Source organism: Coturnix japonica, chromosome 19 (assembly GCF_001577835.2).
Source record: "Coturnix japonica isolate 7356 chromosome 19, Coturnix japonica 2.1, whole genome shotgun sequence".
In the NCBI taxonomy this organism is placed as follows: Eukaryota; Metazoa; Chordata; class Aves; order Galliformes; family Phasianidae; genus Coturnix; species Coturnix japonica.
In genome coordinates, this window is record NC_029534.1 from 7,477,298 (window position 1) to 7,493,538 (window position 16,241).

The 16,241-nt window shown below is 55.7% G+C and overlaps 1 protein-coding gene across 3 annotated transcripts; it reads left to right on the forward strand.

Annotated features, from left to right (window-relative positions):
• Positions 1-36: 36 nt before the first annotated feature.
• On the forward strand, positions 37-16,148 carry CUEDC1 (CUE domain containing 1). 3 transcript variants are annotated; one of them, XM_032448415.1, is made up of 12 exons: positions 37-154; positions 3,811-3,879; positions 8,825-9,258; positions 9,631-9,752; positions 10,218-10,326; positions 11,352-11,520; positions 11,894-11,977; positions 12,561-12,650; positions 13,148-13,241; positions 13,433-13,491; positions 13,637-13,707; positions 13,829-16,148. In XM_032448415.1, the coding sequence occupies exons 3-11, from the start codon at positions 8,968-8,970 to the stop codon at positions 13,702-13,704; spliced, it is 1,086 nt and encodes a 361-aa protein (XP_032304306.1). In that variant the 5' UTR covers positions 37-154; positions 3,811-3,879; positions 8,825-8,967; the 3' UTR covers positions 13,705-13,707; positions 13,829-16,148. The 3 variants fall into 3 exon arrangements, with proteins under 3 accessions (XP_032304306.1, XP_015736689.1, XP_015736690.1); XM_015881203.2 differs by having other exon boundaries at positions 13,637-16,148; XM_015881204.2 differs by having other exon boundaries at positions 3,811-3,863; positions 13,637-16,148.
• The last annotated feature ends 93 nt before the right edge of the window (positions 16,149-16,241 follow it).

Below are 16,241 nucleotides of genomic sequence, written 5' to 3' on the forward strand. Positions count from 1 at the left end.
CGCCCCGGCCCCGGCCCCGCCGCGCCGCCCCCAGCCGCCGGGCACGGCGAACGCCCCCGCCCCCGCCCGCCCGCCAGCCACGTCCGTCTCCCGTCCCGGCTCCTTTCCATGGTTCCCGGCGTGGTTCGTGCCTGCCGCCGCCCCCGCAGCGCCGGTAAGGGCGGCGGGCCGGGCCGGGCCGGGCTCGGCTCTTTGTGCGCCGCGGTCGGGCCGAGCGGGGCGGGCGGTGCCTCCCGGCCTGTGCGGGCCGCGGCGCGGAGCCTCGGCGGGGCCGGGCGGGAGCGGTGGGGTCCGCGGCCCCGAGCACGGCCCGCCCGCTGCCCCCGGCTCGGCCGAACCCGCGGGGGGGGCGGGGGACGGGGCCGCCGGTTCGGCCACCGCGGGGCCTGGGCGCGGCTTCTCGAGGCAGCCGGACGGAGCCGCGGGGAGGAGAGCGGCGGGCACGGCCCAGCGCGGGATGAAGCCGCGGCGGCTCCGGCGGCGGCCCGGCCCCGGGGAGAGCCGCCTCCCAGCGACCGGCACCGCGGCCGGGCCACGGCTGCTCGCCGCCCGGAGCGGAGCGGACGTCCCGGTGCCGGGCTGCGCCCCTCGGGCATCGCCCGCCGAGGCCGTTCCGCCCCGGGAGGAGCCCTTCGGGCTGCGGGACAGCGCGGCGAGGTGCCTCAGTCCGCGGCACAGCGGGCCCTGCACATCGCGGCCTGAGGTGCTGCTGCTGCGGGGGGTCCTGCCCTGCGGCCGTACCCGGCGCTCTCCTGCGGGCTCTGGCTGCCCCGTGGCAGCACGCCGCCCCGTGTCCCCGCTCCCCATTAACAGAGCGAGGCACTTCAACCCCGGACGTCGCTCCTGGGGTCGGATCGAGGAGCTCAGCGCAGGAGGTGTGTCAGGCCCCGCACGCACTGAGTGGTCTTGGAGCAGTTTGTCGCCCTCGGGCTGAGTGCTGAGCTGCTCTCCGGGGGGGGACGGAGGTTTCAGGGGCTCCGTGTGACCCCGGGGCTCCCCGTTTAGTTTTCGTTAGTGAACAGCAACAGAGAAGAGCGAGAGCTGCCTCGCCCCTGGAAATCAGCACTTCAAAGCAGCTCTGGAGCGTTGTCAGCCTCCTCAGGCAGTTTGGAAGATTCCTTTTTATTATTTAGAAAGAAGCAGCAGTCGCACCAACTCCTCACACCTCCTCCCACTGCTGCCACTGAAAATAAACGTGGGGGTGACAATATCTAGGAGGAAACCCGGCTGTCCTGGACTGACCCTCGCTTTAGGGATGCCTGGTGGGAGCGCCCGGGGGCAGGTGGCACCCAGGGAAGGTTTTGCTCTTTGCCTCCTCCATCTCGCTCCCCTTGAGCAGCCCCTCACCCAGGCACCAGCACCCAGTGGGATCCGCAGTGTCACAGAGTGGGGTTTCCCTTTGCAGGGCTCCAGGCCGTGTGTGTGGGCACCGTGGGACTGGTGGGGGTGTACAGTGGTATGTGGCGTCCCCCAGTGATAGCGAGCACTTATCAGCTCTCACCAAAGCACATTGTGCAAGTAAAGATAATGGGGATGCTGTGTGTGGATGACAACCCTGTTTGGACAAGGAAGGCCAAGGAGCTGGAGGGTGGTTTGAGCTCGGTTTGTTGCCATGAGGACGAAGTCTCAGGGTAGGAGCTGTGTGCTGCTGCCTTCCGCCTTGGGTTGTGTGCGCTGTCGATATCAGTGGGTGTTGTGGGCATGAGTGGCAATGCTGTGGCTCTGGTGGCTTGTGGTGGCTGTTCTGCCTGTTACTTGGAGCTCAGAGCCTTTCTATTCCGTCATCTCAGGCATCTGCGGGTTAGATTTAAGTCAAGTTCTGGTGAGTGTGATCTGGCTGTGGTGGGGATGTGGCAGCTTTTGTTGGTGCTCATGGCACGAGGGGTAAAAGTGTGTGAGAAGAGGGTGATCAAATGGCAACTCTCATGGGGAACTTAATAAAAAGGCATCGCCAAACTGCTCCAAACTAGTCCTTGCCCCGGGATTTTCTGCTGAGGGACTGTCAACCACAGCATGCAGTGGAGCTGCTCCTGCCCTTTCCCTCTGCCTGCTCCATGGGACCAGGAGTAGGCCTGCTGTGCCATACGGAGCCGTGCTGAGCTGTGCCGTGCTGAGCTGTGCCATGCTCAGCCCTGTGGATCTGCGGGGCTGCAACACTCAAGCACTACCACAGCAAACCCCCCTCACCCCTACCCCACCTGCTGCTCCACGCGGGTGCTTTGCTGGTGCAGGCCCCGAGCAGCTGCTGGTGTGAGGACGGCTGCTGCTGGGCTGAGTTCCACGTACAGTCAGGACAGAAGGTCAACCGACAATTTATTTATTCAGACATTCATTTGGTGTGGTGTAACTCGAGAAACTTGGGATCTGGTCAGTTGAGACACTTTGTTTAAATTTCAAACTGCTTTTTTTTTCTAAAGCTTCTTTTGAACATCCGTGCTGTTAGCTGTCCCTGACGCACGTATTAACCACCAAAACGCACTGACTTTTCAACTGGAAAATGTTAAAAAACAAGGCTTCTGATTAACTTCTCATTTTGGGAATAGGCTACGAGGTGCCAGGAGGCCCTGCAGTGCCTTTCCTTGAAACCATCAACCTTTAAAATAAACAGAAACCGACGTCCCAAGCAGCCATGAGCTGTGCCAAAGCCACCGCTGTCCTCCAAGCACTGCCCGCTCCAGGGCTCCGTGGTCTGGCGCTGGCAGTGCTGGGGGGGATGTGGTGGTGCCCCCTCCCCGGTGCTGCCTTTGATGCTGGTGAGTGGCAGGTCCATTGTGGCCCCTTTGTGCCCTCCTCGGTTCTCCCAGCCCGCACAAAACCTGCCATGGAAACCAAACCCGGCTGCTGTCCCAGGAAACCCGGAGGCGCAATTAGGAAATGCAAATATGAATGCAAATTCCTTCACCGCCTTCAAGGCCCTGGAAAATCATCCCAGGGCCACCAGCCGGTGTCCTGGCCTGTGGGCACCAGGAGGAGGATGGGGCACAGGTCTGGGGGTAGTGCTGGTGGCCGTGGGGCACCTCAGGCTCTTCTCCCCTTTCCCCAAGGCTTCCCTAGTGTCTTGGGGAAGAATGGGGTGTTTCATCCAGCTGGGAGCAGTGACTCATAGGTGACAATGTGATATTGATTTTTTTTTCCATCCTCTCTTGGTTGCCCAGCGACAAACAAACAAACAAGTGTCTTAAAATCCAAGCCAGCAGGAAAGGAGAAGCCCTGGTGGCTTCCCAAGCGCCATGCTGCCATGTCCCCTCTGTGGGCAGGGTGCTGCTGCTCCCACCTGGGCTGCTCCACGGCCCTGCAATGCTGCTGGGCTGGGAGCTGCTGGGGCATCACCATGGAGGTTTTTGCCCTCATTGGCATTGGTGACAATCCCACAGTGCATTCAGCTGCTCTCCTGTCTGGCTCCAGACCAGGTGGATTTTGTCAGCATCTGGAGGTGTCATACATAAATGGAGCAGCTTCCGTTGCCATGAAAGAGTTCACCCAGTGCTGTGCCATGCCCCATGGGTGTCTGACTGCACTCCCATGTCTCTCTGGCACCCTGTGCTTCCTCCCAGCCCAGTTCCATTGAGTTGCTGGAAAATGAGCTCCATATCCCAGAGGTGGCATTTCTTCCTTCTGACATCTCGTGCATCCCTGCCCTTGTCTTCATCTGTATGGTGGTAGTAGGGGAAAGAGGGCAGATTGTCCACAGAAAGTGGAGCAGGGCGCAGCTGCGGCTCGCTCACTGTAATGTTCCAGCCCCGAGCTGATCTCAGAGTTTGACTCACTTATGGAGTCCATTCTGACTGTTTTTTCTCTCCCTGTTTCCAGGTGGCAGTGGAGCTGTGGCACGAGGACAGCGTGTGCAGGAGGTCCATAGCTTGGTGGGTGTGCTACAAGGTACTGGATCTGGGGCTCACTGGTGGGGATGGGGCACGGGGACATCCCATGGGGACAATTCCAGGCTCCCTGTTCTTGGGAAGGAATGAGAGTGATGTTGGAGAGGGGATGTGGAACTCTGGGGTGCTGTGAGGGCTCATGGCCCTGCTGGGAGCAGACAGACGGACAGCACAGCTGCGGTGCCACGTTAATCCTCTTGTGCTGATGGAGCGTTCTAGCTTGTCCTAAACCACTGCTTATAAAATCCTCGCTACTTTTAGCCTCCCTGGCTGATAATTGCAGCTGTCAGATGAGCCCGAAGCAACTGGGACAGTGCAGCAACGGAGCTGCGTGTGAATTAATTATGCAAACTTAAAAATAACAAAGTAGAAGTGAGAGTGGGCTGGGAGGAAGAGTGCGCCCTAGTTTGGTGGCTGGGCAGAGTGTGCTGCTGGAGCACATGGCCTGTGTGCCACTGGCAGCTGGAGCAAAGCGACCCTGGAAAGGGCCGAACACTTCTCCAGGCACTGTCCTGGCTTTTGGATGTGTATCATTCCCATGTCAAATCCTGATGTGCTGTGGTGGAGCAGAAAGAGCGCAGCGAACATGATCTTGTGGCTTTCAAGGGCTTTTATCTCCCCCTCCTGCAGCCGCAGTGTGCTGGAGGGTCCTTGGGAAGCCTTCCTGGTGCTCCTTCAGTGGAGGGCTGCCTTGTCAGTAATTAACTGTCAGTCCCAGGTGAGGTGTAGTGTTCCAGGCATGTTCTCCTCTGCTGAGCAATGTCACCCAGCTCGAGGGAAGACAGAAGAACAGCATGGTTACACTGTGATGCCGTGTCCCAGGACAACAAGGGCATGGCAATGCCCGGATTATCAGCTCGGTGCTTTTACAGTGCTTCCATTGGCCATATGGCTTAGTGACTCATAAACCCAGGAACTCCCGTTTGCTGCTTAATTAATCCTTTCTGTCTGCAGTGCTTGACTCTAGGACGGGGCTCTGAGCTGCCCTCGAGCTGCAGTGGAAGGTTTCATCCACCCTATGTCTGCCCTCTTCAATGTCCGTGATCTCGGTGACCTGACCGAGGCGGCTCTGCACAGCCCACATAATGACCACTTCTAAATCTTTTTTACCAGATCCTAATGGACAAGGGCCTGTCCTGGTAAATAATTTACCATGCCCATGAGTGAGAGTTTCACTCCACTCATTTTGTTTCCATAGAAACTTCTGCGTTCATTCGGCTCCACGCAGCCTTCGGTGAATCAATACCCATTTTTGTTCCTTTGCGCGTTGAGTGATGGCCCTTAGATCTTGGGGACTGGAGGCCCTGCGGCACCACAGTGTCATGGTGCTGGCACTGGTCAGACCCTGAGTGCCTGCCTGCCCCAAACCATTGTTTCTCTTTCTGCTGAGCTCCTGTGCAAGCTTGGAAGCAGTGAGGTGCAGGGCTGACAAAACCTGCTCCCAAACTGCCAGAGCTGAGCACCTTTGTCTCTGCAAGAATTTCTTTTCTTTGCTTTCTGCAGCTCCCCAGTGCTTTTGTGCAAGAGTTTGTGCTGAGCCAGGAGCACAAAGGGAGGGATAAGTGGCTGAGGACGGGGCTGTGCGCCATATGGCGTGAGGGCTCTGCAGGACGGGACTGCCTGCAGTGCAGTGTTGGCACCAGCAGTGTGTCCGTGAGCAGCCCCAGAGCGCTGCAGGGCTGGCTGGCACCTTTGGCTGCGTGCAGACGGGTAAACTGAGGCAAGCAGAGTGCTGGAAGGGGACTCTGAGCTTGAGTTTGGCTCTGGCACCTCCGCATGGGTGTGAAACAGGGGGATGCCGGCACTGGTCACAGTGCTTGGACAGCAAAGGAGCAGCTGAGGTCACCAATGCTTGTGCAGCAAAGCAAGCCAGCGATGCAGCTTAGGGCAGCGCTGACCCAGGGCACGTCCCTGCACGGCCGCCTGCCCTCTGCCACCTTTAAGCCCAGCCCCAGCACACGCCGATCTCCCAGCTGGGGCCAATGCATTTTGATGTCAGCAGTGAAAGCTGGAGGAGGAAAGGTCACAGCAGCTCAGCCACCCTGCGGGATAACCTTCTATCTGCCCCTCTGCTTTCGGCAGCCTCTTGCTTCTAATTTATGACACGTTGACACCAGACAGATTTGAACAGAGATGCGTTTAACCCATATGGAGGGATACAGGGTTACTTTCATTGTTCGCACTTGCTTGACCTATTTTTCTTTAATCCCTTCCTGGAAACCTGATTTCATGTTCGAATTCCCTCAACTATTTCAGGAATGTCGTCCTACCAAGATCAAATTACCTCCAATGAATCCTGTGCGAGGCGGCCTCACCAGGCAGGCAGGCTTTTGATTAAGATCTGGCACTACCTCATTAATACAAGCCTCATTTGGAAGGGTGGGGGCTGTAATTGTGGCGTGGCAAATGCACATAAAATCTGGGATTAGCCACAGGGAAACCCCAGTGTGGGACTCCGGCACCTCAAGGAGGGCACCACAGCTGCCGGATAAGTGCTCAAGTCCAAACCCACCCATGTCCTCAGCCAGGTTGTCAGACTGTGCCTGTGCTATAGGCAGACCCTCAAACACACCTCATATGCCTGCCTGGTTCTGTGTGAAAGGATCAGAGTGTGGGCACAGACCTGGAGGTGTGTGTGTGGCTGCTGGAGTGAACAGAAAGGTGGCAGAGGAGATTTTGGAGACTTAACGCAGCCACATCCTGCAAGTCCCTGGGGTGTGCTCTGAATTTCAATGTGCTGGTACACACTAATTTTTGTTCCCGATCATTTCCTTTTCATACTGGTTTTAATCCTATTACAGTTGGTGCTGGGCAGACACCTCCAACACCGAGCAGTCCCCGAGCTCCACGATCCATTGCAGTGTAGTCCCTTTGTAGGGGCCTGGCTGAAGGCAGAGCCCTGGGGCTGAAGCACTGAGTTTTGGCTTAACGCCTCCACTTTGAGTCTTACTCTGAGAGTTTTCCCTCCCAAGCTTTGAGTAGGGACAGCCTACGAACACAGCATGGCAATAGCAGGGGAAAAGGGGCTGTTCCTGTTCAGTTGCCTTTAAACAACCCCATCTGTTGTCTGAGCCACAGCAGACATTGGGAAAGAACATTCCCCTTCACATCGTTGCCAAGGCTGAGCCGTGAGGGCTGGGAGCAGTCGGTCCTGCTGCTGTTACAGCTGTTGGCTCCTTTGCCAGGACTGCTTTCAGCAGAGCTGAGCAACTGCTATTCCCAGCATGGAGCTACGGACTGCCCGGCCACTGGGATCACCCGGCTGTGCCAGCCCTGTGCCTGGAGCAGCGTGGCTGTGGGCACTCCATGGGCATGGCCTGCTGTGTGGTGCAGCTGCAGCCTACGGAGGTGAGCCTGCAGACAGCAGCCCACGCCACAGGTCCATTCTGCACAGTGTTGGGCTGTGCCCTCGCTTCGGGTCACGGTTGGCCGCCAACTTTCTTCCTTCCTTTTTGGGCAATCTAAAGGATTTTGCTTTTCCTGGCGCACTCCCAGCCCCTTATTGGCATTGAGGCAGCAGCCAGCAGTGGAGATTCTGCTTCCCACCTTGAGCACAGGGACAGAGGTGAATCCTGGGCATGGAACTTTCAGCTTTTTTGTTGTCGTGCCAATAGGTGACTTGCTTTTCTCCAGATTTTAACTCATGATGATGTAGTGCTTTTCATTTCTCCACATCGTCAGCAGGATGTCTTCACAGTGCAGTCCCTCAGTGTTACTCAGAGCCAGACATGCAGCAGAGCCTTTTTGGCATTCAGATGTCCCCATCCCTCACTTTTTTTTTTTCATCTTAGTACCACAAGCTTTCAATTATTCCGCAGGCAGCTGCTCCCAGTCACGCTATCTGGTGTGGGCTCAATGGAACCAAGTTGCCCAGAGCCTCAGAACTGCTCCCAGTGTGCCAGAGCAAAGCCTGACCGACAGGGATGGGATGAGGTGCTCCCTGGTGATCCCCAAGGCTGGGCTCCCATGTGCAGCATGGCCCTGCGCAGGGCGTGGGGCACCGAGTGACCTTCAGAGGCTGCCGCTCTGCTTAATGGGTTTCAATCTGATTATGCAGTGTTTTACTAAGAAATGTGCTTGGCATGTTCTTCTCAATTAAATACAAATGTAGGGACAGTTATCTTGAACTCTCCGCCTGCTACTTGGGAAAAAGCCTTTGAAAATGATATTACGGATCAAAAGTGTTCTTGGGGTAATTCTTTTTAAACGGCGGAGTTAATCCAGAACTGAATTTGTCCCCGCATTTCCAAATGGGAGGCAGTAGCTGTATATAATCTGTTTATGGTTTTAAAGCGAATGTTAATCTTGGATTTGGTGGCTTTTCCCAAGGGTCGATTTGCTGCACTGCAAAATGCTTTAGCCCCCTGCACTGAGATGACTCCATCTTTTATTTTAAAGAGAGATTTCACCGTGTTTATAAACAAACGTCAAACCTGGGAATGTTCAATCTGTGGGGCCCTCTGCAGTGGAAGTGGTGCCATTTTTCTCCCCCTGCAGTGTTTGCTTTGTGCGGTGCCTGGCACGGCGACCCAAGCTCCTGGCTGCCCTCCTGGGGGACGTGCTGCACACACGGGGGTGCAGCTGAGTAGTTTGAGTTTAATTGAATTTCCCCCTCTGAGATCTTGCTGTGCCCTGGGTGCATTCTTCACACTGACAGTGCCCTTGTGCAGCCCCTGCCTGCAGCTTCCTGGCCACACACCGAGGCTGAGCAAGTAGGGTAGAACCACAAAAGAGAGAAGTTATAAATCCCAGTCCTTAAATAGGAAGCAAAAAACACCAGAAGGGGGATTTCTGAGGTGGGCTTCATACGAAGGTGGCTGCCAAAAATGTGCCTTGTGCTTCAGTCCGGCTGCTGCTCCTGACTCTGGGGAGCCCAAAGCTGCCCCCATCCTTGGGGTCCCGTGTCTCTCCGGAGGTGCCTTTGTGACATCTCTCTGTGCCCGCAGGTGCTGGGATGCTGCAGCGCACCGGGGGCTGACGTGCGGAGCTGTGGCTGTGGGGAGCAGTGCCCCTGCTGCCCACCCATGCTGCCGGCCAGCAGCCGGGGCCGTGCCCCGTGACGAGGTGCCCACCTCACCAGGCCCACGCCATGACCAGCCTCTTTCGGCGCAGCAGCAGCAATGGCGGCTCACGCGGCGGCTCCTCGGCACAGGAGCTCAACAACAGCCGCCCCGCCAGGCAGGTGCGCCGGCTGGAGTTCAACCAGGCCATGGAGGACTTCAAGACCATGTTCCCCAGTATGGACTACGACATCATCGAGTGCGTTTTGAGGGCCAACAACGGCGCTGTGGATGCCACCATCGACCAGCTCCTCCAGATGAACCTGGATGGCAGTGGCTGTGAGGACAGCTCGGACTCAGAGGACAGCATTCCCCCCGAGGTACTGCTGTGTCTGGCTTGGGCTCATTCTGTTGTATTTCTGACCCCTGCACAACAGGGTGTAAGGGAAGGACAGCAGGGCTGGTGTCCTTGCAGGCCTGCAGCTGCACTTTGTGGCTGACATAGGTGCCACTTGACAACCATCTGAATGCTGGCTTGGCCAGTTTGTAGCATGTGGCCTGGCTGGTTGGCCACTCTTCTCCCTCATTTCTTCCCTAAAATCAATAGAAGGCCTTTGGCTCCTGCCCCACAGTGCCAAAACACTGTGCCTCTTCCCTACAGAACAGTGCCCCAAACTTGCCCAGTGCATGTTGGCTCCCATTCTTCCTGCAGCACTGCTCAGCTCATCCTCTCCCTCTCCTCCTCTCCCCAGATCCTTGAGCGCACACTGGAGCCAGACAGCTCGGATGAGGAACCTCCCCCAGTGTACTCCCCCCCAGCCTATGAGAGCCAGGTGCTGGGCAGTCCACGTGCACCTCCCACCCCCCCACCCAGGTGAGTCTGTGAAGTCAAGGGGGATGCAGGAAGCTCACAGCTGGATAAAAAATGGCCCTAAAACATAAACAGTTGAGGGGGTGAGAGAGTTGCTCATGGAGTGGGTAGAATGGCAAAAATCAGCTGCTGTGTGCAGGGAGTGCTTGCTGCCACTGGGAAACACCAGGTGCTGTGAGGCTGGGGCTTGTGTCTCTTTATCTCTTGGTACTAGGAGACCTCATGCCTGTGGCAGGGAAGGGCAGTGTGCTCTCTGCAGGGCTAGTGCAGCCAGGCTTGTGACAGAGCCCTGGAGTTCAGCTCTTCTCTGGCAGCTGTGAATGTGGGCTTGTAAGATAGGCACAGTGAGATTTCCCTGAATACACTTGGAGAGCTGAGCAGGTGGCTGCTGACACGGGTTGCTGTGTAATACCATTTGGTGGTGTTTGAGTTCCCTCTGGCTGAAGGCTCTGGCTGTGCTCACTGCAGGACGGATGTGCCGGGGCCTGGACGCTACAGGAACTGGAACCCACCGCTGCTGGGCAACCTCCCTGAGGACTTCTTGCGCATCCTGCCCCAGCAAGCTGCCCGGGCACAGGTGAGCACCAACTCCGAGCCCCTGTGGCATGACCAAGAGCCGTGAGTTGCTTCTGATCAGTTTGAAAATCAGCTCTGTTGCTCTGCTGGGAAATGCTAGAACCAGCCAGTGCTCCTGGGCAGAGCAGTGAGGCCTGATGCTCAGATACTGTGTATGTGAGGTACAAAATCTGCTACAAACCAGGGAGCGTCCTCATGGGAAATCGCGGTACTCATATTCTCCTTGGCAATTCTGAGGCTGGCACCACAGCACCCTGTGGGGACCGAACACAGCCTCAGTGGGCACCAGCTTGGCTTTGTCTGCTCCTCATCCCCTGGGCATCCCACAGCCACTTTGCACCTCTGCAGCAGAGCTGGTGCCCTCCCGGGATGTCAGGGGCCTGGGGACGGCTGCAGATGCATCAGCTTTTCCCTACCCTTTTTGGTGCTGAAGGCAGCCTCTTATATTGCCATATATAATTGCCTGAAAGTTGAGCTTCTCAGCCTATAATACCTTTCTGGGAATAGGAACGTATCATTTCACTGGGACTCAGGGGAGAGAGGAGCAGCTGCCCTTCTCTTCCCTGGTAATTGTGTGCCTTTGCTTTTTATGGCACTTTGAGAGCAGCAGTAGATATTGTAGATAGATACTGTAGGCAAGGGAGAGATCGATCCTGTGCTGTGTGGCTCTGCTCTTCCATATGTATGGATGCAGTGGTAGTCGGGGAGGGTGAGAGAGAGAGTGCGAGCACTGGGGCACTGCCAGCAGGAAATTGCAGTCTCCTCCTTTTAGTTGGGCAAAATTAAAGCAGTGATGCTGGCTGCAGGACCTTTTTCCTTCACTTCCACGTCTTGCTTCAACCCTATGTATTTAAATTAAAAATGTGATCTGAAAAAGAGCTCTTCCAGATGGTTCCCACATCAGGGGCTCTGCTCCCATGCAGCAATGTCCCTCTGGCTCTGCCTGGTGTTGGTGTCAGATGTGGGCTCCAGCAGCTTTGTGCTGTGGCCGTGGACCAACCTCTGTCCATGTTTCTTCCTGCACAGGGCTCCCCTGGATGCCGGCAGCCTGTGCAACGGGGCCAGGGCTCCCTGGAGCAGGAGAGGAGGTGGAAGCAGTACCTGCAGGATGAGCGGATTGCACTCTTCCTGCAGAATGAAGAGTTCATGAAGGAGCTGCAAAGGAACCGGGATTTCCTCCTTGCCCTGGAGAGAGGTGAGAAGCACCTTTAGGGACCTCTGCTTTTCAGGCGCATGCCCCATTCTGGGAGGCTGCTCCTGCTGCGGTGTGTCAACCTCATCCCCATCCGCTGCAGCTGGAAAACCACTGTGTTTTGGTGGCGCTCACTTCCCCTGCTGTGGGCTCCCACATAGTGCCTGCGGTCACTGCGCTGCAGCAGTGATGGTGGTGAGGAAGCTGCCTGCTGGCTCCCACTGCGCCCAGCTGTGCTGTGGAAATGTTTGACATCCCTGGGGTGTGGCAGAGCTTGTTCCTTTGCTGCTACTGAGAGCAGTGGGCATGTATGGACAAGGAGCATGAAGCTGTGCGTGCCAGCTCGAGAGTCTGATCTGGGCTTTTTGTTTTTCAGATCGACTGAAATACGAGTCAAAAAAATCCAAGTCAGCCAGTGCTGCTGTCAACAATGATTTCTGTTTCTCCTCCATAATACCAGGTAATTTCAAGATGCACAGCAGGATGCTCCAAAGCTCCACCCAGTGTGCCATGCTGTGCTGTGCCATGCCATGTGATGTGACTGTGTAGGGAGGAACCCAGCTGTTTCCTCCCTGCTGCACAGAGCTCTTAAAAGCACAGGGCAGTGGGGCAGACAGGTGATGGAGCTGGGTGCCTGCGCCCTCCCCACCCAGCCACTCCCATGTCCTGCCTCTGTTCCTCCCCTGGGCCCAGTTCCCAGAGGTGACAAAACCTGCTGTCTTGATGGGAACAGAGGATTGTGCCTGGGAGACGTAATGACTGTTCCCAAGTAATCCTGATTAACCTCAGAAGCGAGGCAGCTGCCTGGGGACAGAATTAGCACTTGTAGCTGTCTGTGTCCCCGAGTGGGGCTGGGGTGGGTGAGATGCAGCCACTCAGCTGTAAGTTGGGGTCACTCCCTGATGGATTTCTGCACCCCAGATCTTGGAGGGGTTTTGTCACCCAGAACCAGGTGTGGAGTGCTGTGCTCTTTTCCTGCTCACTGTTACTTAGCTCTGCCAGTGACCATACATGCTGATGGTGCCCAAATGTTTGCCTTTCAGGTGATGTAGCCACTCCTGGAACCAGTGAAGCTGGCAGTGCCGTGTCTGACGATGCCTTATTCAGAGACAAACTGAAACACATGGGAAAATGTGAGTTGCCTTCTAGACTCCAGTCTGGCAACAGGAAGGCCATGATGGGCTAGAGGAGTGCGTGGATTATACCACTGTGGTGTGTGTTGGTGATGCAGATGGTGATGGGAATCCCAGCAGAGGAAGCAGAGGAGTTTGCTATAGCCCTCCCTTTCCTCTTAAGCCTGTCACAGTTTGCTTCTCCCACTGCAAAACAAACACAAGTTCCTTGGGCTGTGTGACTCAGACTGCAGCTGGCCAAGACCCGCTGGGGTGGCCTGGGGTAGTCATGGGTAGGGAATACCACAGAAATCCCACTGAAAGGGTACAAACACCAGCACCTCTGGCCTGGGGCCACTTGCGTCTCTGCTGGTGGCAGGACCTGGCTTTCAGTGCCCAGCACCACAGTGGCTGCTTCCAGCACTGCTGGCTCTTGCCCATAGCTGTCTCCACCCCACACGCCTGGCAGCTCTTTGGGGAGTTTGGGGTGAGACCCTGACTGGGCTGCTTCCTTCTAGCAACGCGCAAGAAACTGTTTGAACTCGCCAGAGCCTTCTCTGAGAAGACAAAGATGAGGAAGTCAAAAAGAAAACACTTGTTGAAGCACCAGGTGTATCCTAAAAGGGTCTTGTTGCCATTTACTCCGGTAGCTGGGACTGCTGGGGGAATTCAGGTGGTCCTGGGGACTCTGTGAGTCTGCAGTTTGGAGAGGAGCGTCCCCAGGTGCCCCCATAGCTGTGGGCTATGAGGAGCAGTTTGTGGTGCTACGACCAGGTCCTGGTTTTCCTTAGCAGAACATTCAGGCTGGGGACAGCTGCGTCCACAGCAAATCTTCTTGATGATGTCGAAGGACACTCGTGCGGTAAGAAAGGCTGTGCCATGCTATGCTGTGCCATTCTGTGTTATGCTGTGTTGTGCCATGCCACACTGTGCCACCTTGCTGGTGTGGGATTGGCATCACATGTGGGGTAGTTGCAAACTCTGACTCATCTGCCTCTACCTTTCAGATGAAGATTTTCAAGCACGGCGGCAGCAGCTCCCAGAAGAGGAGGAGACCCTGAAGGAAGGGCAATAAATGGTGAGGGCTGTGTTGCTGTGGCTGGTGACAGCTCCAGCGCCGTGATGGGACGGTGCTGGCCATGGTGCAGCTGAGGCTGAGCACACACTGTTCTCCCTCCTCCTGGTCTCCTCCCCTCCAGGTCCCAGCGCTGGGGTTTATTGCTGGCACAGAATGTGCAAAGGGCTTAATAAGAAGATGGCTGGGAAAAAAAAGGAAAAAAACAAAACAAAAACCACCCAACGAAAATAACAGTTTTTTGGCTGTTCCCCCGCTGCTGTTGTACTCCTCTGAAGTACAAACACTGAAGTGAGGCACAAAGTTTTCTTACCAGAGGTTTGAAAACAACTTCTATCTAGAAAATCAGCCAAAAAAAGGAAAGAAAAGGAACCAGCTGGTGTGAGCTGTGGCATAGAGGCTGGTGGGTCTAGGACTCAGGGAGGAGCCGTCCCTCCTGCGTGTGGGACCCACACAGTGCCGCCAGAAGAGTGCACATGGGCTGTGCTAAGGGGATGCTCCGGCTGCAGAGCTGCTTGGCGGAGCTTCCCTACACATATCTGTGGTGATCTGATGTAACTTTCCTCTGCGCACGCAAGAGAAGAAAACACACAAGGAAGAAACTAAAAACCTTTATCTCTACTATTGGTAGGAATAATAAGCAGAGATTCAGATCAGGTAATAGTCAAATAATATAAGTTGTTTATAAAAGGAAAGGCCTTCTTTTCCAAGGCATTTCCCTTTGCATTAAATCTTTGCCTTTGGCATCGCTCAAACTGCCTTGAAGTTGGACCCGCACTGCCTTGCTCCCTGCGGGGCAGCACCGAGGGCTGGATCTGCTCTGGTGCAGCAGCTGGGCCAGGACACGTTCTGTGCAGTGCTCCAGTAATGTTCCTGGGGCCGGGCAGGGACGTCCCTCACCATAGATAAGGTGCAGATTTGGGGTTTGCAGCTGGGGCTGGCGGAGATGTTTCTGGCACATGAGCCGGAGTAGGGCAGGAGAAGCACTGCCAGCCTTGGGGGTTGTTTCTCCAGGAGAGTGAGTGCAGGGGCAGCCGGGAGGCAGCGCTCAGATCTCTGCAGCATCCTGAGATGTTGTCAGGCTAAAAATAATGGCGTAAACAAATTCCTTCCCTGTGTAAGTAACGAGTGATGAGCACTAAGTCAGAATCCCGCCAGCACATTTTCTTCTCCTTTATCAGCGTAATCTGTTTACTGCTTAATCAGGAGGTGGCTGCACACATGCCTGTTCTGCTTTCTGGCTCCTGTGAACCAGCACAAATGTTGTGAGGTTTGTGCTGTGAAGGCGGCAGACACAGAATCTCATCCACCAGACACGCACGCAACTGCCGTCCCTGCCTCTCTGTGGGATTGCTAACAAAGCCCACATTGCTCTGGCTCCCGGCGGGCTCCTCCCAAATCCTCCCTGCATCCCCTTTGAAGTGGATGCCAACATTTTCCCCCACAGCCACAGCGCACCTGTTGAGTGCTGCCACGGGGCTGAGTGATGCAGGGACGCCATGTGCCATCGGCACTGCTGTGGGATCCTTGCACCACAGCTGGAACTTGAAGGAGCTGCCCTCAGGTCAGAGCCTGACTTTGGTTCTGCTCCTTTTTAAGGAGAGGGTGGTGGTCTCCCCTTTGAAATAGGGGCTGCTGCAGTGTCACACTGGCCTTATCCCCAAGGTGATGTTAGAAGGTAGGAATGGGGTGCAGGGAGGTAATGGGGAGGCACTGCCCTGTGCAGTGTCAGGGTCTGGAGAGGTGCATGTCCCACATGGCACGGTGAAGCTTTGCTGCTGGAGCAGCTGGGGCTGCTGTCCCCAGCGTGGGGCTGGCTCTGAGATAGCGGGAGGCCATCGCTGCTCCCTCCCAGCCCAAAGCAGTGCTGCGTAGTTGGAAAACAATCAAGCTTGGAATTGGATCAGCTTGTAAACGTTCCAGTGCTTCTGAGCTACCAAGGGCTGAACTCGCAGCGAAGTTTCCATGCGTGCAGGAAGCACAGACAGGCGGTGCAGGGGGCTCCTGTGGGCTGGGAGCTGCTTTGGGGGCAGTGGATGTGCCCACAACAACGTGCCCTGGGCTGTCCCAGCCTGTGCTGCGCAGCTGGGAGTGATGTCACTGCGGCCATCTTAAAATGCCTTGGAGGCACAAAACATCCTTTCGATGGACAGTGAGGAGTGTTTGTTTGTATCTCCTTTAACACGACAGTAAATCAGGTCTAACGAGCAGAACGGCCCCTACAATGGCTCGGGAGCCAAAAGGCATTTCTCGTATCAAGCTGTACAATTCTCAGTGACGTTTCTATCGCTTCTATACAAAAACGTTTTAAAAGGAACAACAACAAAGAGGTCTGTGGTGTGTGTGAGTGTCGCTCTCGTAGGATTTATTTCCATAAGTGATTTTCTTTTTTCTTACAGATGTTTAATAGTAATTCAGATAATAAAGTCCTGTCGTACTCTTAACGCTGCGGCGTTTTGCTTCTATCTGCTGTTATTTTACATGGAAACGTGAGGGCGGGGGGGTCCTGTCCTGTCCTGGAGCAGCTGCAGCTTTTT